The sequence below is a fragment of the Labrus mixtus genome, chromosome 13 (assembly GCF_963584025.1).
Source record: "Labrus mixtus chromosome 13, fLabMix1.1, whole genome shotgun sequence".
In the NCBI taxonomy this organism is placed as follows: Eukaryota; Metazoa; Chordata; class Actinopteri; order Labriformes; family Labridae; genus Labrus; species Labrus mixtus.
This window is the reverse complement of record NC_083624.1, coordinates 10,329,393-10,356,403: the sequence shown is the minus strand read 5'-3', so window position 1 is coordinate 10,356,403 and position 27,011 is coordinate 10,329,393. Positions and strand designations below refer to the sequence as shown.

At 44.9% G+C, this 27,011-nt stretch overlaps 2 protein-coding genes across 7 annotated transcripts in view; both read right to left on the bottom strand.

Annotated features, from left to right (window-relative positions):
* tnfsf11 (TNF superfamily member 11) overlaps positions 1 to 5,106 on the bottom strand; it is a 12,755-nt gene extending 7,649 nt beyond the window's left edge. For both annotated transcript variants that reach the window (XM_061053659.1, XM_061053660.1), the window contains exons 1-2: positions 4,594 to 5,106; positions 2,283 to 2,318 (exon numbers count right to left, since the gene is read on the bottom strand). In XM_061053659.1, coding sequence (XP_060909642.1) covers positions 2,283 to 2,318; positions 4,594 to 4,794 — 237 coding nt within the window. In that variant the 5' untranslated portion in view covers positions 4,795 to 5,106. The remainder of the gene's footprint in view (positions 1 to 2,282; positions 2,319 to 4,593) is intronic.
* The window catches only part of akap11 (A kinase (PRKA) anchor protein 11), a 202,206-nt gene that overhangs the window by 155,608 nt on the left and 19,587 nt on the right, over positions 1 to 27,011 (bottom strand). For 3 of the 5 annotated variants that reach the window (XM_061053646.1, XM_061053647.1, XM_061053648.1), the window contains 2 exons: positions 26,355 to 26,542; positions 21,658 to 25,074 (listed from right to left, as the gene is read on the bottom strand). In XM_061053646.1, the coding sequence (XP_060909629.1) occupies positions 24,895 to 25,074; positions 26,355 to 26,542 (368 nt within the window). In that variant the 3' untranslated portion in view covers positions 21,658 to 24,894. Of the gene's footprint in view, positions 1 to 21,657; positions 25,075 to 26,354; positions 26,543 to 27,011 lie in introns of those variants that run through there. The other 2 variants (XR_009675567.1, XR_009675568.1) reach the window with 1 other exon arrangement.

The window sequence follows — 27,011 nt, the reverse complement described above, 5'->3', positions numbered from 1 at the left end:
ATAATGGGAAAGCAAACAGCAGAGAGGCAGAGCAGCGTTTTGATTCTTTGCTTTTGGATTTCCTCCGTGGACTTCGCCTCTGCTCGGCAGAAACCGGTGCCAAAAACGGGGCGGCAACTTCCAAACGGGGATTAAGAGAAAAATATGACTTCAGCAATTAAGAATTCTTACTTTACAACTCCCTCATACTACCGCTGATTATCGGAGGAACTCTGCGACCACTGACGCCAGAGAGTGACTCACAGATGGGGGACGCAGCGAACTGCTCCGTGCACCGTGTCGGTGAGAAACGGGGCAAACTCGTGGAAAATGCAGCATGATAACTCATTTTTGTGTATCAAAGAGCAGAGAGGTGTTTTCCCGCTGTGGTCTGACCTCTCATCAGCCCTTGTGACCACCTGGAGCTCATTGTTTAGCTGAACAGAAGCTGTGGTATGTGCTGAAACACACCCGTGGGGAAATCATGACTAATGTCAGTGCAGAGACGCAGATTCAAAATCGTATTTCATTTTGTCCCGCTTTAACTCTTCTCTTTTAAAAAAAACATCTCTGCGGTGTATTCCCATCTCTCAGTGACAGGAGGGAAACACCTGGTAGGCTTCGGAACGCTTTTAAGGTGTTCTGAAGGGGATCAGAGACATTTAGTTGGCTAACTTCATTTGACCTTGTCATTTGACCTTGACCATGTTACAGAATAGAGCAAATTTTTAAAAAAGTGGACATTTATTTTAGTTTAGAAGGGTTGCAGTCCACCTTGACGAGAGCCGAGTTTTTTTTTTTTATGAAGTAGGAGATTAGCTTTTACAATTCTACAATTCATTTAGCAGACGCTTTTATCCAAAGCGACGTACATCAGAGAGTGAGAACAACACAGGCGAGGATCTAGAGAGGAGGTGCAAAGGAACAGCTTTAAGTCCGATCGGACACACAGGTGCTGACAGGAAGTGACCAGAGGTGCTGACAGGAAGTGACCAGAGGCAAAGAGCACAACAACGACAGCTTCTCTTGAGAGTTCTAATCAGCATCAAAACCATCCGAAAATATCTTCATTATCAAAATCATCGTCATCACGAAGGTCGTAGGTGTTCATAAAGAGATGGGTCTTTAGCTTTTTCTTAAAGGTGCAAAGGGACTCCAGATCAAATGGAGTTTGGTATTTCATTCCACCACCAGGGGGCGACAGAGGAGAAGAGTCTTAATTAGATTAATACCATAGATGTGTATATAAAGGCAGTGTATTGTAACAATATGATTGGTGCCATGACACAAAGGTTACGATACCCTTTAGTACTGCATTGACATCATGTAGTGACACAGGTGAGGCCGTCTGTATTCAACTGCTCATCATTAAATTGTCACTGGATTTTACAGTTCTGGTTTCTTCTGGTTGACTCGGGACGTTTCTGGACGGAGCTGGTGTGTTTCCTCCAGCCAATGACAGCGCAGCAGGTGAGTTTAGGCGTGGATACAATTCAGCGACTGGACGCCATTCAAACCGCTGAATATGACGGACGAGGACGTAGCAGCAAAGAAGAGAAAATATAATCGCAGTGAGGAGAAACACCAAGCGGATAAAGCTCGTTCTAAAACGAGGGTGAACCTTGTGTTGGCTTTTACCCGTGGACGTGGAGTTGGTCCGCTTCCTGTTGGACAGGCAGGTGACAAACACCGGCGGTTAGCTTGTGCTGGCTTGCGGTAGCTTGACGTGTAGGCACGAGCAGTAAACGTCCTGCAGTGAGTGTGAGCTTCTGGGGACGATGAGCCCAGGAGGAGGGGCCCAGTTTGAATGTTGTTTGAAAGTTTAAAGTAACAGAGAGTGAGGCTGGAGAAGGAAGAAACTGCTCTTCTGTAAATGCAAAGGACTCAGGCCTATTCACAAGGACAGTAGGACTGGACACAATATCTCGCTACCCTGAGATATTCTGTATTGAAAGATCCTCGCTAATATATTATGGTATTTTAGGCATAATACATAGCATAGAGTTTTAGGATTACTCATATGCATCCAGGAAGAGAATGGTGAGAGTTTAGCTATTCATGCAAGCAGAAGAGTAAGATCTGATCTATACTTATCACAGAACTAATAACATAAAACATCAGAGCGCTACAATCTGTGCAGACTGAGCAAAAACCCCGGACCTTCTGAAACATCAGTGAGAAAAGCAGCTGTAGCAGGAAGCAAGCTGCTGAAATGCTTTCTGTAAGTGGACTGTGCTCCTGTTACAGAGGGGGTGTTGTGCAGCTGAGGTTAACCCGGGGTCAAACCTAAGGGTCAAACTCACCTCTATGGGTCGATGCGGCGCTGTGGACAGATCTACCTGCAGACACAAACACAGGGGCACAGGTCAGAGAGGTCAGAGTTATGAGCACCGTATGTTTCCTCCTCCGACAGGTGAGAGTGGGAGGAAAACTAACTCACAGGAAGACGAGCACAGATTCAGCTTGTGTGTTTGCGTGTGGGAGTGGGGAGGCTGAGTTATTTTCCACATGTCACTCTGCATTCCTCTGCAGCAGGCGAGATTCAAACGTGAGCTAGGGTCACAACATGTGTTCTCGTTTGCAGAGCTGCCATCTCCGAAAGCCTCTGCAAACACGGCTTCAAATAGTTCACATGCATGTGTGATGTGGGAATTTAGAGTCTCATCCAGCAGCGGCCAAAATCTCTGCTAATAAACCTCCATGACCATCAGAAAACATACTAAACTGATTTAGCCGTGCATTTCGTAAATACTGTAGAGGTGTGGTTTTTCCTTTGAGAAGATTGTGGAATAATAAGGTTTAAAAAAATCCCCGGCAAAGCCACGCCCAGTTCAAAGCAAGGGTCAGGTTAGTTTACAGACACTTGAATGAAAATGTTTCAGCTTTGGATTCCTTTCTCATTCTTTTCGATGCATATTTTCTTGAGAACACTTGAAAGGCTATTTTTGGATGTTTTTGTGCAAAGCTTTCATGTAGGAACACAGCTTGATGCACCAAGATACACAACATTACAAAAACATGCATTTCCTCCTCCTCCTCCTCGTGTTTGAGTCAGAGCAGTGTTTTTTTTTTTTTTTTTTAAATCACTACCCGATCAGCACATTCCTCTGCAGCACGGCGCTGTGCAGATTCCAGCTCTCCGTCTCATCTCCAGGAAGTTCTTACAGGTGTTGAGGGCAGATGATGGTCTGCTGCCAAACTCTGATCCACTCTCAACTACTGACTGACTCACACTAAAAAGTGCTACCATATGCAGCTGTCAACTTCTTTTAAAAAAAGGCTGTTTAAACTCTGCTCTAAGTCTGACAGACCGGAGAGCATCTCATGCTACAGAGGAAGGCTCCGAGCACCCTGCATCCCTCTCATCACGCCATCACACCCGTCCCAAGCTTTAAAGCACAAAAAAGATTTCAGACACGAAACATTTTGTCCCTCTTTTTCGTCCCTCTCTCCGGGGTTTTTCCTTCTTCTCCCACCTCCCTTTTTCCCCCTCCTCTGGCTCCGATCCAGTAACATAACAAGCTACTACCACACTGCAATGTGTTTATGCCAAAAACAAGCCAGAGAAATTTAACACACAAACACAGAGACAGAAAGACAGAGCGAGGGGGAGAGAGACGGATGCTCCCCAGGTGACCTCGGAGCATCCTGACAAAGCCGGGATGCGGTCTGCTCTCTTGGCTTGTTCAAACACGACAATTATTCAACTCCAGAACCACCGTGGAGTAACAAAAACAGCTGTGGCAGAATGTAAATGTTATTCTACAAGATCCCAAACACTCAGCGTTCAAGAGAGTAAACCTGACAAGAAAATAAATGGACCACGAAGAGACGTTTTGATTTGTTTTCTCTGACTTTGCAACATGTCAGAACATCCATGATGTGGAACCAGCTCTGTCTCTGCTCTAAAGTTGACAGCTCCTGACAAAGTATAAATTAGAAATACAACCCTGGAAAGCATGTAAACACGCACAAAGATAACTGCAGCCAGGAGCTCTCAAGTGAAAACATCTGTATTTTGCAAACAGAACATTTTTGCACGACTGACACACGGAGGATTTGCAGAGGGGCCTCGGAGATGTTATCTCTGCGAAACGGATGATTTGAATTAAAGGCTGCAGCTCCTGGAGAAAAAAAAAAAATCTCTGCCGAAATCTGTTCTCATTGGAAAACATCATCGGGGTTTAGCGAGATTGCGATCAGTAACTGTGTGCGCTTTTACAGCGACTTGAAGACGTGTTTTAACTGCCTGCCGCCAAAGCGCAGCGCCTTCAAAGACATGCCAAGAGAGCAGGAAATCTTGGCGCACAAATCTGCAGAACTGGCTCGCTGTTCAGGCTTTGTCGCTTCCGAAGTAAGAATCCAACCTCCTGCACTTCAAAGAGAGCCGCCAACTTTTATATACAGAGCGGCGAAACTTGTCTGGCAGTTTATGGCATTGTAAGATTGCGCAAACGTCGCTGCACTATCTCAACTCGCTTTGAGACCATTTGGCTGCACTTGGAGATAAATATTTACGCACAGAAGAACCATGAGCTTGAGTAATCCCTCATACGCGCAGTCATGACATTTGCAGAGTGTGTCAAATGAAGCACACTGTGTCACTGAGCCTACCTCTTGTAGATAACCTGTCAGGTGCAATAAGATCGCCACGCTGGAAGCCACCTGAAGCAATCCCATAACAGCGAGGGTCCCGAACAGGAGGGGTCGGTACGTGGGCTCCGAGCTCTGCACCGGGTGGAAGCGGTGCTGCGCGGCCTCCATGTCGACGGTGTTCCGCAGGTAGCCTCTGTACTCGCTGTGAGTAGCTGCCATGATGCGCTGTGCTCTGTTTGTGTGTGTGTGTGTATGTGTGTGTGTGTGTGTGTGTGTGCGTTCAGCCCCGGGGCCAGGTCCCAGACAGACTCAGTGCGAGGAAGGAAACCGACTGAAACTGTAAAGGTCCCGATTATGAGCTTGTGGGTGGGCTGAAGGAGCGCGTTCTCCGCTGCAGCCAATCAGAAGGATCCTCCGGTTTTTGCGCCGGCAGACGAGGAAGAAACGAAAGAAGAGGACGGGAAAGAAGACCTACTTGAACCGGATCGACCTGTGAGCGCACGACAGGTACAGCGAGCTCTTTATGGCTCCACGAGCTCTATAGCGAAACACACTGACACGTGATCCACCCCTTCTTCTCCGCGTCCACACCCCCTGTGACACACACAAACTCTCTCTCTCTCTCTCTCTCTCTCTCTCTCTCTCTCTCTCTCTCTCTCTCTCACACACACACACACACAGACACACAGACACACACACACACACACACACACACACGCACACACACACACACACTGCACAGAGGCTGCAGTCAGACAGGGATGCAGCTGAGAAAAGTATGAGAACTCTTAACTGATTCTAAACATATATTGTTGATGATTTAATAAACTTCAAAAGTCAACTTCCAAGAAAACTTACATAAAATAAATCATTTTGGAGCAGAGTTTAAATTCACATGTGTAAAACTTCAAAATGACTTTAATTCTCTTAAAAATAAGATTCATTTTACATTTAAATAAAGCTTTAAGTTCACCTTATAAAGTAATGATTAGTGCAGTATGTTACCTTAAACAATCACTCTATACACGTGGTGTCAACTTTTGGTCATTTCAAAGGTTAAACCAGTGGGCACAAACTTTTTCTGCCAGGCACTCCTTGGCAGCTGAAAATATTGTCAAGCCCCTCCACGCTTGACCCTGCACCCTTCATACACATAGGCTATAAGATATCCTTTATTAATCCTTTAACACTCTGTTATTGAGACATGCTACACACACACGAGTTGAAACACACACACACACACACGCAAAAACAGGATCCTATGGACATGCACTGATGGAGAGATGTCAGAGTGAGGGGGGCTGCACATGAAAGAGCGCGCGAGCAGTTGGGGGTTTCAGTGCCTCGCTCACAGCGACAGAGCCCAGGAAGTGAACTGGCACCTCTCCAGGTACCAGACCAATTTCCAGACTTCGTCCACATCTTAACTTGAACCTGTGGCCCCTCTTGTTCCCGAACCCCAAGTCCCTACACACTGAGCTGCTGCTGCCGCCCCGATATGTCGACATACACTAGACACAATGTCAGATTCTAATTCTAATATTTTGTAGAATCTATCTCAAACAAAAAGTGCAGAATAGAGACTTCAGTGGGACAACAAACTGAAAAAGCTAACAAGCCCCCTTTTAAAGAGGAAGTGATACTACAACCAGAAAACTGACACATTTTTGACGTCTGATGTTGTTTCATTGTCAGCCTCACAGTTATCTGGAAGTCTTCTCACAAAATATGCTACGCTAGCGGTGAAAAATGGTGTGCATTGCTTTTGTTAAGCCGTGCTTGTCATCAACAGGCAGCTCGGGGCCAGAGACCAGTTAGAGGGCGCCCAAGAGCTGACAACCTTCAAACCATAGCAGTAGCTCAAATTGTGCAAATTTTGCATTGACAGTAGGAAACCTCCCTAATGGCACCCATCTGACAGCACTCACTCTCGTTGCCCTGCTAAGCATCTCATGTATTACTTCTGTGGAAACCAAAGTGCATCAATGTGCATCAATGAAGGAAAATGAAGAGGACTTTTCTGTCTGCGAGTGAAAAAAGAAAGAGGAAGAGCGTCGGGACACTGGCCCCAAATCATTTTTGCCTCGGACCCCAACAGACTCCTGAACCACCACTGCATCTAATATACCTCTTACATGTGTTTACTGCTAATTTGTCCCATAATTTATCATATTTGTCTTATTTTATAACAGTAAGCATCAATAACTCCTCGAACAACTTAATGTCTGTATCTTGCTTCAGTAGAGTTCAAGAGTCAGTGTTGCTTCATGTCCTGTCCTGCAGTCTTTACACATATCGGACACTTTATTCTGATGAATGAATGAACGTGGATCATGTTGGTGTGGTTTTGTGGTTTTGACCGCAGTCTCTGCCACGACCGGTATGACTTACATGCTCGATCGTTTCACTGGAATATATTTCCAAATATCAAGTGTAAAGTACGCATAAAGACTTATTCATGCATTAATCACGTTCTATCGTAATGTGTTTTTAAACTGGAATCAGAGGTCTGGGCAGGCCTCCAGCGTGGTCAGCAAGCAGCAACTGGTCTGATATTGGGCAAAGAGCCAGGAAATAATGAGCCAAGTTCTTGCAAAAATCCTCACTTCTTATTATATGAAACACTTTCTTGTGTCCTTAGGGGAAATTTGTCTCAGACTAAAGTGCTGCACACGTTCATCTGCCTCTACAGTTGACTCAATCAATGCAAATAAAACATAAAAATTCCTGTGTAAAGAGAAAAGAATATACCAGTGCAAACCAAAAAACACAACATGTATTGCACATCACTCATATTGAAAAAGATCTGCATAAAACACAACGTAAGTAAGAGAAAAGAAAAAAAAAAAGGTGAGGAAATGTAAAATTACCATGACGCCATTGCACAACCCATACAGCCTTAAGTGGGAACAAAAGAGTTTTTAAACGGTCAGTTTACATTGGGGGACTCTTCTTGTGCTTCTAATGTACCTCTCTTTATAACATTATTCTGTGGCTTGTTGTTGTTGATGAAACTTAAAAGTTTACATGTTGTGGACCACATAACATCTCAGTGAGCTGTATCTGCCCACATTAGTAAGGCCCCTGGAAACCCCATGACTGTACCAACATATGAGAGTCTGACAGAGAAGATCTCAGATACTCATTGCTGCTGCAGCTGACTTGTAGGTTTAAAGGTACTTTAAACCCTGCATGCAATATTTAAAGGTGACATATGCTCCTCATTTTCAACCAGTGTAAATAAGTCTCAGAGCTCCTCAAAACATGTGTGTGAAGTTTCTTGTTCTAAATCCACTCTGATCCTGTGTTTGATCATGACTATAAACCCCTCTAAAGCATAAAGTTAGATTGCCGTCATAAATTCAGAACCGCAGTCCAACTGACGAGGACAGGAGTTGGACCAAAATGTTTGCCGTGATGGATGTACAAGCTAACAGCTAGCCACATTTAGCTTGACCACTGGGTTCCCACACCTTTTCTATCCTGTTACCTGCTTTCTTGGACCAATCAGGGAGGGGCTCTGTAATAATCAGCATCACCTCGAATCACCTGGAGTGAAACAAGACTGAATCAAGTGTTTAAGAAAAAAATTAAATTACTCATTTAAACAGAATAAATATATTATATAAAAATAAAAAAAAATCATAAACATCGATTAGATGAAGGAGAAGAATGAGCCCCTTCCTCTCAGCCTGCGAACTTTAGTTTAAGGCTATTTTAAATTTGTATGCCTTTTTTTTAGAGATAGAGTCAGAAATCAGAAAGGGAGAGAGAGAGAGTGGGGAATGACATGCGGGAAAAGAGCCACAGGTCGGACTCGAACCCGGGTTGCCCACATGGAGTACCACAGCCTCTGTACACGGGGCGTGCGCACCAACCACTACGATTCCGGTGCCCACAAGGTGATTTATAATTTGACAAAAAAAACAGATGAAAGGACACCACCTGTTTCCATTATTACAGAAAGTGAAGAAATGACAGCGTCACAGGGAGTCATAGCAGTGTGTGTGTGTGTGTGTATGTGTGTGTGTGTGTGTGTCTGTCATTGACAAACCGTCCTCTATGAGCTGGTTGATGTTATTTCCTCACACCTTGATTCTTGAGAATGACGCTGACGATGACGCTGTTCTTAAACCACAGTTTTATGAATGACATTAGTTGAACTATCAGTCCTTTGTTTCAGGGGGGTTTACGTCTTTTTCTATGGCCATGATTAACTACAGAGTCGAATAACTTGTAAAAAACTTTCCCATTTCATTGTTGTAATGAGGAACTTGATCTATGACTAACGATAGTCTGGTGGCAAAATTTAACCAATGGGTTGTTGTTTTTCAGGTGAAAAGTTGCAACAGCGCTTGAGTCCATACCGGTCTGTTCACAATGACAAGTCTGTGGACTACTAATGAACCCAGGTACACCTAAGACAGAGCCACCATGAAAGACACGACATGTTTCTCGTTACCACGGAAACACCGGATGTTATATGCGCTACATAAGGAAGCGCGAGCTGCTGCTGAAAGCTGCCGTTCTATTGCTGTATGTGCTGCTGTAAAAACATCCCATCCCAACATCCCAACTCCCATGATTCCCCGCCGGCCTCAACGTCATCTTTTGTTTTTGTTTTGATTGAGAGCCCCCTGGTGGCGGAATCTACATCCTGTGCCTTTAACTTGCTGTAAACAAGAAAACATGTTGTACATTAACCCAAAAAAAAGTTAAACTTTAGGTTTTCTTTGATTTGTACAGTGTGTCCATAAAGGCATTCACTTTTATCACCAAATCGATGTTTGTACCAGGCTGTTAACATGTTCATTTCTGCTGTCAAAACAGACATTTTAATATGGGGTGTGTATGGGACTTTCGGATCTTTTGGAGCCAGCCTCAAGTGGACACTCAAGGAACTGCAGTTTTTTGCACTTTCCGCATTGGCTTCATTTTATAACACCGGAGGTTGCAGCTTTGTATGAAGCAAGTTTTAGCCTCTAAGTAAAGCATAAACAAGTTAAAGGAAGTGCCGTCCCACCCATGTGAACACGGACCTGGAAACAATAAACGCAGAGGGAGTTCACTTTCTTTACTCCACAATATATTTACACAGGGTGTACTCAATATCCAGAATGTTGCATATTCTGCCTTTAAGAAAATGTACAGATTAACACAGTTTTAATTATATTCTTATCCAGTGAGAAATAATCCAAGAGTGTTCTGTGTGCTTGTATGAGAAACCAGGTCACTTGACCTCAAACTCAGTGTCACATACCTAATAAAAGCAGAAGATGACAGATGGTACTATTAATTCCGAATAGTATCCTGTTATAATCTGCTTACACATACATTCTATAAAAAAGCACAATAAGGTATTGTCACATGCAGACTGCTGGACCACCTCATTAAGGCTGAGTGTCCACAGACGCTCCCGCGGTCACGCATCGCGGCTCTTGCAGCATCTAAACATGGCAGTGGCTCCTGTCAGCCCAGAGTGTGACCTCCTTAACCTCCATGTTTTCCCCGGTGCCAGCAGAACAACAGTGTAGTATTTGAAAAGACAGCAGAAAACGAGCCTCCTTTAGGAACACAAGTTATTTTAGGCAGACGCAGTGACAATGGAGGAAAGGAGGGGTGGGTGTAGTAGGTCGGGTTGTGAGTTTGCGAAATACAAGCAAATTTTCTGGGTGCCAGCGGAGTTCATGGGAGAAAGCTGGCTTTTTATATGTGCCCCCCTCCCCCCCTCTCCCTTTAAACCTCATGGCGCTACAATCATTTAATACTCCATCATTATGGGCTTTCTAACTTCATAAAACCACACACATGATTTTGGTTATGTAGAAGGCCGACCACATTCCCCCCTTTTTACTATAACTCGTATTTGTACCTTGCTCGGATATACTGCCTCTGCTGAAGTTTTGCTTTTAAAGACATATAGCACATCAGAAGGCTGTCCTCGTTTCGTTTTCGAGCAGACTTGGTTGGGGTGTACACTTATCTTTCCCAGGAGACCTTTTGAACTCTGGTTCCGACCTCCTGCACTTGGCAGGCCGCGGCGTGGTCTTGGCATCGCCTCTGGATGTGGTACTATAAAGTGCTCGTCTTTTGGTTAATACACCGTGAGAACTCGTGTTTAGCTGTGGGTTTCCTGTGCCCTCAGCTATTTCCTGAAGGAGTAAGGAGATTGGTGTTGCAGAAAGGGAATAGCAGAGGCATGCTTTGTGTGATATTCAGGTGTGTTTGTTTGGGTTGTATCACACTGTATATTCATGTTGAGTTCTGAATCTTTGTGCATAAAAATGTGTGCGTGTGTGTGTGTGTTTGGACTCTCTCCATGCCCCTGCGTTTTGCTAGCTTGCCAAAGAGTGGAACCTGATGCTCTTTCAGACGATGACAGAAAGCCAAAAGCCCTGCAGCCGCCCAAGAGAGCGCAAAGAGAGGAAAAAATAGATGAGAGAGAGGGGAAGAAAATGAGGGGTCGAGTTTTACAGAGATAGAAAAATACAAAAGTGCCTCTAACTGCATGCAAAGATAAAACCTGAGAATGGGTGTTTACCTTTGCTAACGGCCAACTCCTGCATTGTTATGAGTGTCACATTAGCTCTGGTTTTTAAGAGCATTCTTTGCTAACCATGCCCTCACACTCAACCCGGTGTCAAAATCAGCAACTTCACACTTAACGCGGGAACTGTGACGTCAGCAGTTTATAACCCAAAGACTCAGTAAATAACGGGCTGGCCACTGTGACGTCCGTCTGCTTCCTTCTGAACCCTCACACTCAGCGTTTTGGCTGTCGTCATGTTGTTGTTGTTTTTTTTTTTTTGGAGCCAAAAATCATTGTATTGGAATAATGGTGGAGAAGAAGTGGAGCAAAAGGTGAGCAAACACAAACCATGGCTAATTCATAAGCTGGTGAATTGGCTGTTTACACATCGCCTTCCACAAAGAATGAGATTTACTTTTGGTGGACTGGAGTTGTTGATATGTGAGAGTTAGGAAGCCAGGAGAGCTGGGGGGAAGGCAGCTAACCTAATGCTTCATCTGTGAAGGGAGAGGGATCTGTAGATTAACTGCACAAACTGGTTTCTATGGACCAATGCACAGGCGGCCAAAAATAAATCAATGTATGACAAACACTAAAAGAGCTGACAAGCCAGGTACGGTGAGCAAGGACACATATAGCCGTGCGAATTCCGAAACATGACCACTGGAATGGTACAATAAACAACTCAAAAGGACCGAACATTTGAATAATATTTACACGTCTGAATCCAGAAGGCACCAACACTAAAAGTTCAGTGACTGAATTACACCTAGCAGTTCCCACTTGTCACTCAAAGAGGCCACGCCCCCAATTATGCATAACTCTTACTATACAGTTCCCTTGTTTTCCGGCGACGGATAGAGTCTCAACGCTTTCTATTCACTTCCTATGGAGAGCCGGAGAGGCAGCTGTTGGAATCATTGAGGCAAGTTTTGAGAGGGGCGCCGTCGCGTTCGCCGCAAAAAAGAGTAGTGACTGACAGAAAGAAGTCACCTCCAGTTGTCTTTTAAAAGTGAAATGTATCAATCACTCGTTGTAAATATTTGCTGTGGAAAATGTGAGCAGAGGCTGTTTCTTCAAGGTACAGGATTCACAGACATATTGCGGCGTCACAGTGAGCAGGATCGGGTCAGTTTGGTTCAGCCCGTGGCTATTTCAGCTTCAAAGCAACCAGAATGATTCCACTGGATTCAGCCTGGTTTCTGCAACCAGAAGGGGAGACATGCATGAATTGGAGAAGCCCAAAAGGAGGAAATGGTTTTTAGCTGCTGCCTGGCATATTTATTAAACGGCACAGATTCAGGATGTTGTACACGTACTTGACAATTGGAAAAGATCATTCTCGAGATTTCTCACGATGAGAAGGGCGTATCTGATATGGAAGCTGTGCTTTTTCTCCTGTTTGTTATCGCTCTCGTTTATCTGATGGAAAGGCGGTTTTTAAAGCGTCACAACATGAAAATAAGAGGACTGTCTTTCCCCTTCACTCCCACATCCTCTGTGGTAGGAAGGTCACTCAAAGTCTGCCTTGAAAAACACACACACACACACACACACACGATCTCCCTTTCTAGTTGTCTTGCTTCTCAATCAAATCTTCGTACACTGCTGCCGCCATGGCAACCCCGATATTTGCACTCCGCTGCCATTCTCCTCTCCAGCTCTCCCGTCACATCACACCGGCCTGTGGTTTCATCAGAACTACACATTTGTGAGGAAAACTGGAGTGATGATCAGCCCTAACAGGGGTATTCCAGACCATTAGGCAGATCTCATTTCAGCTGAAGTGCATGGGTGGGAGAGTGTGGGAGAGTCGGGGTGAGCACCGAGCAGACTATCAAAGCAAAGACTCATCTGGACTATGTGAAGGGAAATGTCTTGAAATGACACGTGACTTCTCCAGAGTCGGCGTGCATTACAAGTAATGTGGATTTTAAAGTCATTATGGAACTGTTATGATATTAATGCAGCTCCTTGGATTTCCTCTGAAGGGCTGGCACGGGGGAACAAGCTGTAGGAGGGGTCACATCAAACTCCTGCCAAGAGAGGAAGAGGAGGTTCTACAAAGATGACCCCTTAAAGCACAGGCAGAACGTTTATTTATATAAAGCAATTATATCATGAGGACGTTTTAAAGAAATAAAGTGTGGATAGATTCAAACCCTCAGGTTGTTTTAAACTCCCTTTACTCTTTCAACTTAAAACATGTTCAACTCATGAGCCTATGAAGATGAATTAGACTAGAATGAAGCAGGGAATGAAATACATTTTATCTTATACCGTCCCCTGTTTCACGACCTACGAGAACTATTGTTTAAAAAAGTTCCTCAGTCAGATCAGATTAATCTGGAGAACGGTGGAATATCACTTTAGATGTTTTAACATCTGAAATTCCTGAAAAATATCTAGATCATTTCAGGAGGACTGCTGCGGATATTCTCCTGACCTGGCATGACGTCAGACGTCTTTTCCTGCAGGGGGCTCCAGAGGCTCATCAGCAGCAGCCGCCATGCTGGAAATGCTGCCTCAGCCTAACTTTCAGTCAACCTAACGACAGGCTGAGAGCTGGAGCTGAGGCGGGTTTTAAGCCTCCTGACAAACCGTTACATCGCACCCACCTGTCAATCAGGTCAGCTACAAGCCTAACTATGTACAACATGTATCATTCATAAAATCAAACCAGAACCGTTTAAAAAAAAAAAAAATCACCCCTGTACAGTGTGTGCCAGTGGTGACAATAACTAATCAGAACAATTTTGTTATTTTGTATCAGGCTTTAAACATGTTCATTTATGCTGTAAAAAGCTGAGACAGCATTTCCAGCATGGCGGCTGCTGTCGATGAGACTCCAGACCCCCCTGCAGGAACAGATAGCTGACGTCACTCAGGCTTCTTCCAGTAATATTTACATGGCACTAGTTCTCGTTGCACTGCTAACCGTCGCATTCATGATTGCTGTGAAAACCAATGTTTGTCAATGAAGTCAACAAAGGAAAATGAAGAGGAATTCTCTGTTTATGAGAGAGAAAAAACTAACAGAAAAAAAGAGGAAGAGGAGTAAGCGTCGGGTCACTGGCAGCCATAACGGTGATGAACACTGGTTGGAGGGACCCCAAATAAATGTCTGCCTATAGGACCCCAACAGACTCTAGAAACACCACTGGTTCATTCCTTTAGGTTTAGTTTAAAGCCTCTTCGTTGTTGTCATTGTTGGCCAGAACGAGCAGTTACTGCGAGTCACATCTTCTGAGCAGCATGTGTCTTTACTCCATTTCATGGTTATGCGTCCAAATATTTTTTGAGACGTTCAGCCAAAACAAAGTATCGACCAAGTGACAGACCGATAACCGAATGTTTCCTCCATGACTAATCCTGCTCGTATGTCTGTAATTATGCAGATCAAGATTTGCATACTTGGGAAAAATGCCGTATGCACTGAACACACCCACGTGGAAACACACAGCTGCAAAATGCTGATGGACTTTGTGCTCACTTGGTGGGAGTCGAGCTGCTCTTGAACACACATGTCACTCCCCCAAACACCGCGGCCACATGTTAAACACTCAGCCTGTCATCACTCCCCCAGTGCCCCTACATCCTCCTCTCATCCCCTGCTCCTTCCTCTCTACTCCCCTGCTTCCCTTCATCCTCCTTTCTCTGTCTTACATCATGTTTCAGAAAGTTCACTCTCAAAAAAAAAAGATATTCATCCTTTCCTTCTGCCTAAAAGTGGGCATAGGAAAGAGTCATTAGTGACGCAGCAAAGCGGCCAGACAGCCTTTTTTTTTTTACAGTAACGTTGAATGGGATCTATTAATCATTGAGCAGAGTTGAAGGGGTTGTAGTGTGCAAGGTTTCATGACTTTTGAAGCATCTTCAGCCGCTAAACATTAATTTTCATCGGGTTTTTTTTAAATACAGCTTCATCAAGGTGTTTAGGCTTTTCAGACCTCATTGGAGGGTAGATCACAACTAGTCAAAAACAAGTCCTTTAAGTACTTCACTTATTTCCCCCTCACATGTAAACTTTCCCTTCTTCTGTGCAGATCTCTGTGAGTTTTGCTGCATGTTCTGCCCCTCAAAAATGCACTTAATGTGGTACCACAACAATCTTGCACAATTATCAGCCTTAGAGATATGGGGTGAGACATTCAGGGGGAGCTCGGAGTAGAGCCGCTGCTCCTTTGCATCGAAAAGGAGCCAGTTGAAGTGGGTTCGGGCATCTGATTAGGATGCCTACTCAGAGGAGCTCCCGGGGTAGACCCAGAGTTTGCTGGAGGGATTATGTATCCAGTCTGTCCTGGGAACGCCTCGGGATCTCCCAGCAGGAGCTGGAGAACGTTGCTGGGGAGAAGGCAGGTCCTGGTTGACTTACTGCGCTTGCTTCCACCGTGACCTGACCTCGGATAAGCGGAAGAAAATGGATGGATGGACATGATCACAACATTATGGTCTCTGCACATTATGGTGCTCAGGCCTTGATGATAGATGTCAGCCATGAGTCTAAATATTGAGGCCTAACAGAGGAGGTGAGATGCAGCAGAGCAGATAAGCAAAGCATGTTTTGTATTTTCACCCTCTTGGACGACCTCTTGAGCTTCATTCATCTCCAAGCCACATCTCTCTTGTGAAACATTTAGCCCTACAATAGGAAATCCATTGCCAGTTTGACTGCCATCACACTGGGTTGAGGAGAGAAGGGGGGAGAGGAAGGAGGACGAGGATGGAGGAGTTGGGAAAGGAAAAACACCAGGGCAGGATGGACCATGACATCAGCAGGAGACGTCTTTTATTCACTTAGCCATGTCAGGATCTCCCAGACTTGACCCCTGCTTCCTCTCTTTTGTCAAATCAAAGCAGCCCGGCCCCGGTCTGAAGACACAACCTACACCTACACATCGACGAGGTGGGTGTGAGGATGCACCCTGAGGTCATACAGAAAGAAGACTTCTTAGGATGTTTCCTAATTCATGAGCTGTCTGTCAAAGCCTTAACTTACGCACACACCTGAGTCAACATGTAGTGGGTGTTAGCAGACAAAATGATGAGCAAAAGGATGAAACAACCTCTCTAATAAAAACATGAAAAGCCAGTATCTGCTGGTTTCTATTCCGGCAGGGTGGGAGAAATGATGTGTAGTGAGCACCAGCTGAGGGGTTGCTTGTTGTTTTTGTGAGTCAGACAGGCTCACAAGCCCTGCGCGCAGATAATACCCAACATTATTTACCACGTTACCAAGGTCCAACTTCTGTTTTCAATCCTGAAAAGTCAAAACAGAACTGACGGATTGGGAAACACCAGCAGCCCCTCTTGACTGTGACATTTCCCCTCCGCCTACAGACCACTCGCTCTGCTCCCTTCCAATCATTTTCATATAAACACTCATAATTTCAACATGATTCAGCCGTTCCCTCCGACATAAACTCTTATCTGTTCTCTGCACATCTTTCTTTCATCACTGTCTCCGTCTCTCCGCTCCCACGCTGATAGTTTTCATTGTGTTCAGGTCTGAGTTTGCCCCGGGAGCTGGAGTGCTTGGGAGTTATTGTCCATGCCTCTGCTGGGCTTTAACACACACACGCACACGCACGCGCACACACACACACACACACACACACACACACACACACACACACACACACACACACACACACACACACACACACACACAATTACAGCATCAGTATGTGGTCACTCCTGGAAACAAGCAGACAATAGCAGGGAAATGTTTTGGGTACGGTTCAGCTCACGTTCTGAAAGATGACTGTTTCCAAGTGCCCGCTGGTGACTCCGTGGGATCTTTCATTAGTCGTGGCCTCGCTCGTAAAGTCAACACGATTAAGGAAGTCTACCACGACTTCTGTTACCATGACATCAGCAAAAAACATCGCAGTAGGATATCTGATATGTTTCTGTATCAACGATTCCCAACAAAGAACACTTTCCCATGGGTTGCTCAAATTAACTTGAAAAAACAAACTTCAATTATTTTGGAAACATAACTCCATTGCATGAAAAAGCAGCAGAAAGTCTGAATGTATTATGTCTACTAATAAGCTGCAAGGCTAAAAAAGAAGGCTACACCAAGCAGTTCAGATAGGGAAGCGTATTATCTTCATCTAGGAGAAAGTCTCTGCTGGTGGAACTCAGTCAGAGCAAAGTGGAACGCCATAGCATCAGGACAGAGTCAAAGGTCCTCACCTCCATTATTTCTCGGCTGCTGCATCAAGTGTGAAATGGTTCCCAAAAAAACAACAATCGGCCAGGAAACACAAAAGCTGAACGTGAACGAGCATGCTCCCAACTCCCCCATTCTAACGGGCATGTCTTTGGGCAGCGAGAGATCCAGAGCATTCACAGGACATGCAAACTCCCACAGAACGGCCCCAACATTTCGAACCAAGAACCTGACCACTAAACCCCCCTACAGTCCTAAGAAAACCTCCTGCATCATACACACAAGTGTTGATTTGGCTCGTCTAACTTCTGCCACGTCAAAGTGTTGTAGCAAGAACGTGAACTCCAACCAACTTTGTAAATTCATTTAAAGGAAGAATATGCAACTTTTTGATCCAGTAGATGTCGCCCCTTAAGCTCCAGCATGAAACCAAAACAAACTGCTGTTTGGCCACACCTCCAACCTCCCTTCACTCGCGTTCACATGAAGTAGTTTCGCGCAAGCGGCAGACAAACTTGTCCTCGGCTCGAGCTGCGATCACCTGTGTCCTGCATTGTTGTGTTAGCATGCTAATGTTAGCGCTCTTTAGTTAGCTCGTAGCTTCACATTGCATGTAAACTGACAGAATGAGCGTGATCTAAAAACTCTTACATGACATTAAAATAATCAGTGAGTATGTTCTTCTTCTTCTCTCTAGTCCTTGACTAAAACAGCTTTTATACACAAGGGGAGGAGCCGGCCGTCCCGTCCATGTAAACACGGCTCTCACAACAACACAGCCAGCGGGACTCGAGCTTCTCACTCATTGTAGACAGTCATGACTCAGAGAGACGTTTACACAGGATAGACTGGATCTCTGATGTATTTACAGTTTGTATAACATGGCACACATTCTTCATTTTTACGTTCTTCATATGTTAAATAACACATTGCTCCTTACACATTTGAGAACAGGAAGGGTGTTGTCAATTAAAGAGACGTTTACTCTCTAATTGTATTTATGTCTTTGGACAGCCTGTAAGACGAATATCACCAGGGATAAATAAAGTAATCCAGGATTTGATTGAGCTCACTCCACATTGCTGTAGACGTACGTAAGACAAAGAAGCTTGATATCGGATGATCTCAACCTTTCAGCATAACAAAAGAAGAAGCTCATGAAGTAGCTTAGCATAAACAAAGTCCTGAACCTAAGAAAAACATTATAAGCCCCCTATCAGGAGCAGGTGGTCCACTTGTGTGATGTAAAAAAGACACTCCCTTCTTTCTGAATCCAGTGGGAAAGACTTGTGTTCGTTTGCTAAAGGATTTAAGCTATTAGATTTTCCACTCCATTAACTTTTTCATTATGGCACTTGGCTCGTGAGACTTTTGGACTGCAGGATGATGCTCCGCCTAAAAGCTATTTCTCACCAGTTCCAGGAGAAAATTAAAATCTGATTCAATGTAAAAAAAAAAAAAAAAATGGTGGAAGTGCCTCCAGTTCGGTCGGTCATCCAGCGTGACCTCAGACCCTCCTCTGTGAGTCAGCCCCCCCCGGCTCACTAAGCGCTCACACCTATCAGGTCAAATAAAGAGCTCATGCATCGGGAAGAGGAGAAGAAAAAGAAACAAAACAAAGGAGAAGTTCTTGTTCAGGCCGGGCTAAACAAAAGCCGGGCAGGGATGATGTCGCTGGTTTTCCCCTTTCAAACACAAAGCCCAGTACAGTATATCATGGATTCCATGGGCCTGACTCAAACACGCCCGCCTCCTCCAGAGGACTCTCCCAACAACCCTGCCGTTTGTTGCTGTTGGGGGGGAAGTGATGTCAGAGAGTCACAATGGGGGGGGGGGGGGGGGGGGGGGGGGGGGGGGGGGGCAGCAGGAGGATCCTCGAAAGCAGGCCTCGGCCTTTCCGATACTGATGTGTGTGTGTGTGTGTGTGGGGGGTACAGAGAACAGACCGAGGGTGGTATGCTATTAGGCTCCCGTCTGTCTCTCTGTAATGCTGACTGATAGTTTTCTGCACAATAACTGCTATACATCGCTAGTTAAACCGTCAGTGTGTGTGTGTGTGTGTGTTTGTGCACTGTAATCTGCCTGTCAACACAGATTAATGAAAGTGTCTCATTTCCCTGTTAACTGCACTGACATTCCTGTGGCTCCACTTCTGTGAAGCTGCTGCAATCTTCGATTAGGGTTTCTGTGGTTGTGTCTTACTACCAGCATCATCCTGGACGGGGCCGATACTCACTCTGCTGCGGCCACCTAAAGGCCTTAATCGATGCGCTCTAAATGAATAGTTGGTCTGAGTTACTAAACCTCTTGACCGCGGTTATTCTGTCTCACAACATGCATGACATGCACCGATAACAAATATATGACCACAGAGTCAAGAAGAGGGGAAAGGATTTTTAAGACACACTAATCAAAATGATTTGAGCCACGCTCTGTTAACTTATTCTCAGAGGGTTACGGGGGGAATGAAGCCAATCCCGGCTCACATTGGGTGAGAGGCAGAGTCTGTTTGATAGACTGTATCAAACATGGACTCAAGGGATTCTGACCATTCTGATGAAGTGCTGTGAAGCACATCAAAAGCTGTGACCCTTGAGCTGACTCAAACTTTAAGCATAAGCCCTTAAGGAACTAAATTCATAAAAATTGTTCAACAAAGTGTCAACATGTACACTGCACAGTAGCCAAATGAGCAATAGGACTTTCCCAATTTATTATTCATTGTTTGAGCAGCTTCACACCCCTGTGCAGACCGAACGACACCCTTAACCGGAGATACAATTAAGGAATTTAATTTAACACTAAATTGTAGAATACACAAACAATCTCAGGATGACATAAAGATGTGTCTGTTTTTTTAGGAACTGGGAGTCGGAAATGCCAAACTTGCAATTCTTCTCAATGAGCCGCTCTTCTTTCTCATCAAGAGGGGACAGAGATCTGAATCGCCAAACTTCCCCCACACATAGCATCTAATTTGAAGCCTGCTGGAAATGACTTCACTCAGTCAGGTCACCCACAAGCTCCCATGCCTCCATGTCCATGTATGGCTGGCTTGTTGTCTGTCAGAGGGCTTCCCGCCGCTCAAAAGATCAGAGATGTGCTTGTCAGACACATTCCTCGCCTCCTGTATCACTACTCAGCCTGCAATTAAGCATCCCCACCTCCTCCTCCTCCTCCCTTTCTTCTTTTCTCTCCCTCCGTGTCAGACAGACACCTCCATTCATGCTCCATCAGAGAGCTGGATGCTGACAGGTACCAGCCACTGCAGCAAGAATTACCTAATTATATATTTGTGCATGTGTGGTGCGCTCTAATCACGCAGCAACAAAGGCTGTTTTGTGCAGCTGTATCCATGCACAACCAAAGACTGTAGCTCTGTTATTGAAACCAGATTTTATAGAAACACATCTCTTGTTTCATTTGGCACCTGCAGCACAGGTAACGGTTAGGGGGAGGAGCCACTTCTGCAGAAAGAGACGGCTTTTTAAAGCGTTAGGAGGACTCACCAGCAGGCTGTAATCACAGGGACACTTCTCTTTCTGTGTATTAACACTCTCTGGGGTCTTAATAGTTTACAAGCAGAACAAAGAGACGGACCTTTCATCAAAGTGAAACAGTGACAAATCCTCCAGCTGCTTCAAAGTGCTGAAAACAGTCATTAAAATGGCAAAGTTTTAGTTCCAGGAAGACAACACCGGGTTGTAGAGATAACCTCCGGTGTTGAAACATGAAGCCGGTGCAGAAGTTCAAAGTCCTGCAGTTCCTCGAGTGTCCACTAGAGGCTGGCTGCAGAAGCACAGGAAGTCACACACACACCCATTCATAAAAGCCTGTTTTTACAGCAGAGATTAACATGTTTACAGCCTGGTTAAAAAAAAACAAATAGGTCTGATTAGCTCATGTCTCGATCGACACACACTGTACGGGGGGGGTGAATGTTTTGATGACTCATCAGTTTTGATTTGATGAAGGATAAGAGTTATTCACAATAAAGCGCGTAGCTGACCTGACTGACAGGCGGGCGTGGTGTATGTGGACACACAGCACAGAGGGAGTTCCACACACACAGCGCTGTGATCCCCGCTGGTTCAGCTGATCCTGTCTCACCTCTGTAACCAGTGGCGATTCTAGATTCTGTTGGGGCCCGAGGCAAAAATCAACTGGGGCGCTTGAACCAGCGTTCTGCAGGGGAGGGAGGTTTCCTACTGTCATTGCAACATTGGCAAATTTTCGGCTGCTTCTTTGGGGCCCCCTAATGGTCATCACTACGTCCCACCAGTACGCCTCCATGACAGGGACAGTCTGAAGGTGGCTCATGTAATCACACATAATTCTACAAAGATGTGGTCAGTCATTAAATGGAGACAAAAAATAAGAGCACATTGAAAAAGCTTTATTGTCACACCGAGCTTTAACATAAACAAACTTTGAGTTTCTGACTCCAAGCTTCGAATGTATGAACTATTGAGCACGAGGCCACGAGGGAGAACAAGTGAACTCACTGTTATATATAACTTACATAACTTATTAAATATATTTATTTGGCAGGACTTTACAAGGAAAGCAGGAGAAATACAGAGGTTAGTGGAAGTGAGGTACATATCTCTCTCTTCTTTTCATTTTCTTCAATTATCCTGTGAGAGGCTGAAAGAAAAAAAAAACACACACACACACTGGGAACAACCAGAGCAAAAAAAAAAACAGATTTACAGTCTCTGCTTCTACATGGAGAGGGTTTTTTTCAGCTTCACAAACACAACAATAAAGCACTATAGGTTATTGAGGATGCACGGGAATGTAAAGTATACAGAAAGAAAGAAAACCTGAAGAGGGAAGCGGAGAGCGAAACAAAACGTCCTACATGAACAACTAAACATTCACTGGGAGAGAGTTTGTACAACGTGATGCTCTCTCTGTCCGTCCAGGACTCTGAATACATTTCCTTCATGTAAACCAGGATATGTGCTCCATCTCACATCGCTCAGGTTAATACTTCACCGTCTTCTTTTCTACCATCAGACTCAATAGTAGGCTTAACTTTAGTACTTTTTTTAAAAAATAGTGGATTTTCTGATATATATATATATTATTTTTTGCGTGTAAACAAATCATACAGGACGAACACCTGGACTATAATGTGACTGTCTGTGGAGCCTGCAGACGAAGCGGGTACAGGTGAGGCTCCTGCAGACGCTCGCAGTGATACTGAGAGGCAGTGTGGATACAGACGAGTAACTGCGAGGTTAACTGACCCTTCACTAAGCCCCGCCCTCCTCCGGCTACGTCTGTCCGTCAAGCTTTTTAATCAGGTAATGTTTAATAATGATACTTTGCAGGTTTAACAAAATGCCCTTACCCCCCAAACAAGAAGTCTTTGAATGCAATATTTTTATTTCTAGAACACAAACTGGCTGATTTAAAAACAAAATATTTTCAGCTTCAGTCATTCAATTAAAAGTTTAAGAATCATGTGTCTGATGCCTGATATTTACCTGTGTTGTAGACAAAGTTAAAAGTCCCTTCCCTTCTCGATTTCGATTGGTCAGTGAGGGAGAAATGTTCTAAAAGTTGGACTTCATTCAGCAACTAGCTGACGCTGAGTGTTTTTGCACCATGGACACTGACCTCTGAAACAAAAAAAGCTGTTTTTGGACTCATGCTCTGAAGAGCGACAGACCGAGGGGGGGGGGGGGGAGGGGTTCTTTGAAGGGTCAGTTAGTGAAGGCCAATACATTAAGAAGATGAAGAAGAATGTAGAGCTTGAATCAAGATGAAGCCATGCAGGTGAACACCACCATCAACACTTGATAATAGATTATAATAAGAGATGTGAGGCTGTGGTATATTACAGTGTTCTGAGCTAACAGAAATCTGAGCAGCTTGCAGCATCGCGTCATCCTAAAGGTCCCTCATTTAACAAAGCAATAAATAAACAGAAACACCAAAATGTATCCCGATGATGTGTCTTTAGGGAGGAGTGTGTGTGTGTGTGTGTGTGTGTGTGTGTGTGTGTGTGTGTGGGGGGGAGGGTTAATGTGCATGTACGTTAACTGACTGCAGAGCCGGACGTGCATGCTGGGAGGAAATTCACAGGGGAGGAAATTCATGGCTGGAAATGCCCGTCTCTCCTCAGATAAATCACAAAAAAGTGCATCTCAGCAAGTCGCTGGTAGTGCTGTGCGCGTGGACACACACATAGGGGCTGGTGAGTAACAGACGAGGTGTGTGTGTGTGTGTGTGTGTGTGTGTGTGTGTGTGTGTGTGTGTGGAAGTTGTGGTATTCCGGAGCTCTTCATTCCACAAGGTGACTGAGGAGTGTGGGAGTCTGACAAAATGTGTGAGTCCAGGGTTGAGCAATGCACACGCTTGTTTGGTTTGTGGTTCTGGAGGTGCAGACTGGAGCGGTGTCTTTAATTACTACAAGATCCACCATCTGCGTCACTGGATCTTCCCCCAAAAGAGACTGGACCACTGACAGAGATGACCCGAGGGCAAGCAGAGTCACCTTGTTTCGGCTACATTTGGCAACGTTGAACCAACTTTCATGGCTTTTCTTTCGCAGCTTTGAGCAGCATTTCACGTTTGATTAAACAAACTCTACCTTCAGAAAAATAGACTTTTTTTCTCTCCCGAGCACCCGAGTAAACATCACCCTTTTTTAAAATATTTTACTAAGTTTGACGACCGAGGAGATTGAGGCTAGGCAAGCGGAGATACAGTGTTCGATAAAACAGGAATACCGACACTGGTAAGAGGCAACGTCATGAAGCACTAGTTTTCATTCTAAAGCCAGAATAATGGCTTCTTTTTATTTGATCATCGATGCAAAATAACAGCAATTTACTGAAGATATTGGTTGTCAACTTCAACAATATTATGTCGATCTGTATGGCAGCATATGGGTCGGTCCAGTAACACCCGCACTAACTCGCTCAGCGCTCCAGAGAAACCTTCACTGGAACCAGATATGAATGAAACGCAGAGTGTTTCAATACAGTTATCAAATACTATGGGAGGATGTTATTGTGTAACAGTGTATCTTGGATCCCCTCTGATAACAAGAGGGTGTTGTCGGCTGATGTGTGTGCACAGTTGGTCTCTAAACATGTGGAAACGGCACCACGGAGGTGAGCTGAGGGTTTGTTATGACATCACCCGCCCAGCACGGCGACGGGGATTCCCTAACAGAAAACACATTCTCTCTCTCTCGTTCGACTCACTGCGTCTCTGTCTGTCTGTCTGTCTGTCTGGAACAGACGGGGTGTGGATCTCTTTCTCCCTCTCTGTATCATCTCTGCATTACTTTCTGGAACTCAGGCACAATGACAGCAAGGTGTGCGGCCTTCAATCAGACGAGTGGGCGGGCGGGAGTGACAACTCACTAAATCAACACGAATGATATCATCCTGATTAATTATAGAAACTGCAACAACAAAAGAGAAGGTGGAAAATAAAAATAAAACACAACAGAAGTAATCTTGGTCACAGCATGCAATGCAAAGCACACCGCCCACATTCATCAGAGCGAGATGACTTTATATGGCGCCCTCTAGAGGCTTGTGGAGTTTGCAAAGCCCTGTTTGACACCGAGGAGAGAAGAGGAGGGGTCCTAGATGTGCTCCAGGAGCCACTGGAAGAGGGGGGTGCGGTGAGGATCTCTGCCCGCCTGCAGTGCCTCCTCTCTGGACTGACTGTGTGTCTGACCGTCCTCGCTGTAACGCAGCAGCGTGTGCAGCAACTCTCCCACCCTCCACTTCCTCTCCCGAAGCCTCTGGATGACCGCTGGGAGCTGAAAGGACAAACAGTCATCATTGGTGGAGATCATCTGACTTCTTTACGGCTCATCAATGCTAATTAGGTTAATTTAACCGGTTCACTGCCAAGACAGAGTTTTTTATTAGTTAGGAAACAAGATGCACTTTGAGAAGTTGATTAATCCTTCAGGAAAGAACATGATAAAAAAATGATAAAGGTACCTTACTATATGATCAGACATTAAGGAAACATGCTATGTTGAAGTGCTGGCTTCTCTGACAACAATGCAGCAGCCAGTATGTCCTCCTTCTAACTTTAGATTCTGGTCCTGAATGCTCTGGATTTGTTTGGACCAGAGAAGGTAGGCGGTTTTAAGGCACCCCCACACGGCCGTTTTGGACGCCCCTTGGTTTGCCAGATATGAGAGCAGTTATCAGGTCAAACCAACAGGTGTTGCAGCGATGTAAGGGGGCAAGAGAACTGGTTCAGATAGAAGTGATTGTACCCGACCTAAAAAGCCTCTGCATGTTTCTAATAAGCTCCACGAGCAGAAACGTGCTCAAACTAGGATCAATATTGGAGATGCTTTTGAATAATGGAGAGAGGTTAGAACGCAGAAAGGTTTACAGACCGATGCAGAGCTGGCTAAACACTGAAGCTTCAGTGACCACCACATGGTGACCTGCGTGAGCGTCGACTCTAGAGAGGAGGGGGCGGGGGGGGGACAGCTCTCTACAATGTTTAGAATTCAGACTGCAGTACCCATTTTAAACACTAGGTGTCAGAGTTACATATTGCTCCTTTAAAAATAGGTAAAATAACGGTTGACAGTTTGCTTTAAGTCATGAATTAAATGGTTAAAACAGAAGTGATGAATGAGTGGTGGTGTCGCTGCAGGGTGTCTTGAGTTCATCTGACGGGGATTCAGAGGTATGTTACAAACTAGGTTTACATGGTGACTATTTTTCCTTAATTATTGCGTAAGATAATTATTTTGTCTCCACAGCAAAGTGAACTGTAGTGGAAACCAGGAGACCGCGATACAAGATCACTATCCTTTAACACCAACATCAACAAGCGCAGAAAGAAAGACTTCTTTCATGGAGATATCTGACTCGGTTCAGGAATGAACGTGTGTTTAATCATAAACACAACATTGTGTATCTGCTTTAGGGGTAATTAGTGTGTGTGTGTGTGTGTGTGTGTGTGTGTGTGTGTGTGTGTGTGTGTGTGTGTGTGTGTGTGTGTGTGTGTGTGTGTGTGTGTGTGTGTGTGTGTGTGTGTGTGTGTGTGTGTGTGTGTGCAGACAATCACCTGCTGCAGCTCTCTCTCAGGGCTCAGCTGGATCAGGGGGATGTCAGCCATGGAGGCTGCCACCCACTGCAGCATGCTCCTGAGCTGGGGGTCCAGGGTCACGTGCCGAGGTCCGAGGAAATCCGAGTTCATTATGAGCAGGGCCGTCCTGGGAGTGTGCACCTGAGTCTGGTCCACACAGAGAGTCCCTGCAGCAACACACACGGATCATTCAAGGGGAATCATCGTCACATCTCTTTTTCCCTGACTTAACCTTTTGAATCACTGACCCTGCAGTATTTTTTTATACTTTCCATAACGAGGCAAAGCTCAACATTTCAGTCACACGTGGATATTATTCATGCATCGTTGTCTCCACTAAAACAAGCTAACGAGCTATGCTAAGTGACGAAAGCGAGTGCCTTTTAGAGACTTCCTCATCCATGTCCAAGCGAATGACAGAGAGGCCCAGGAGGAGCTGGAAAATGCAGCTGGGGAGGGGCAAGTCTGGGGAAACTTGCTTAGCCTGCTGCCATGGCACCATATCCTCGAGCCCCTTACTGTAATCAGTTTGTTATCTTCTACAGTAAATCCCAGAGAAAGAGGGATACCCCAATATGATATTTAAGAGTTGTTATATATGTTCTACATCCCCTTCTGCTCAGCCCCTCCCTGTGG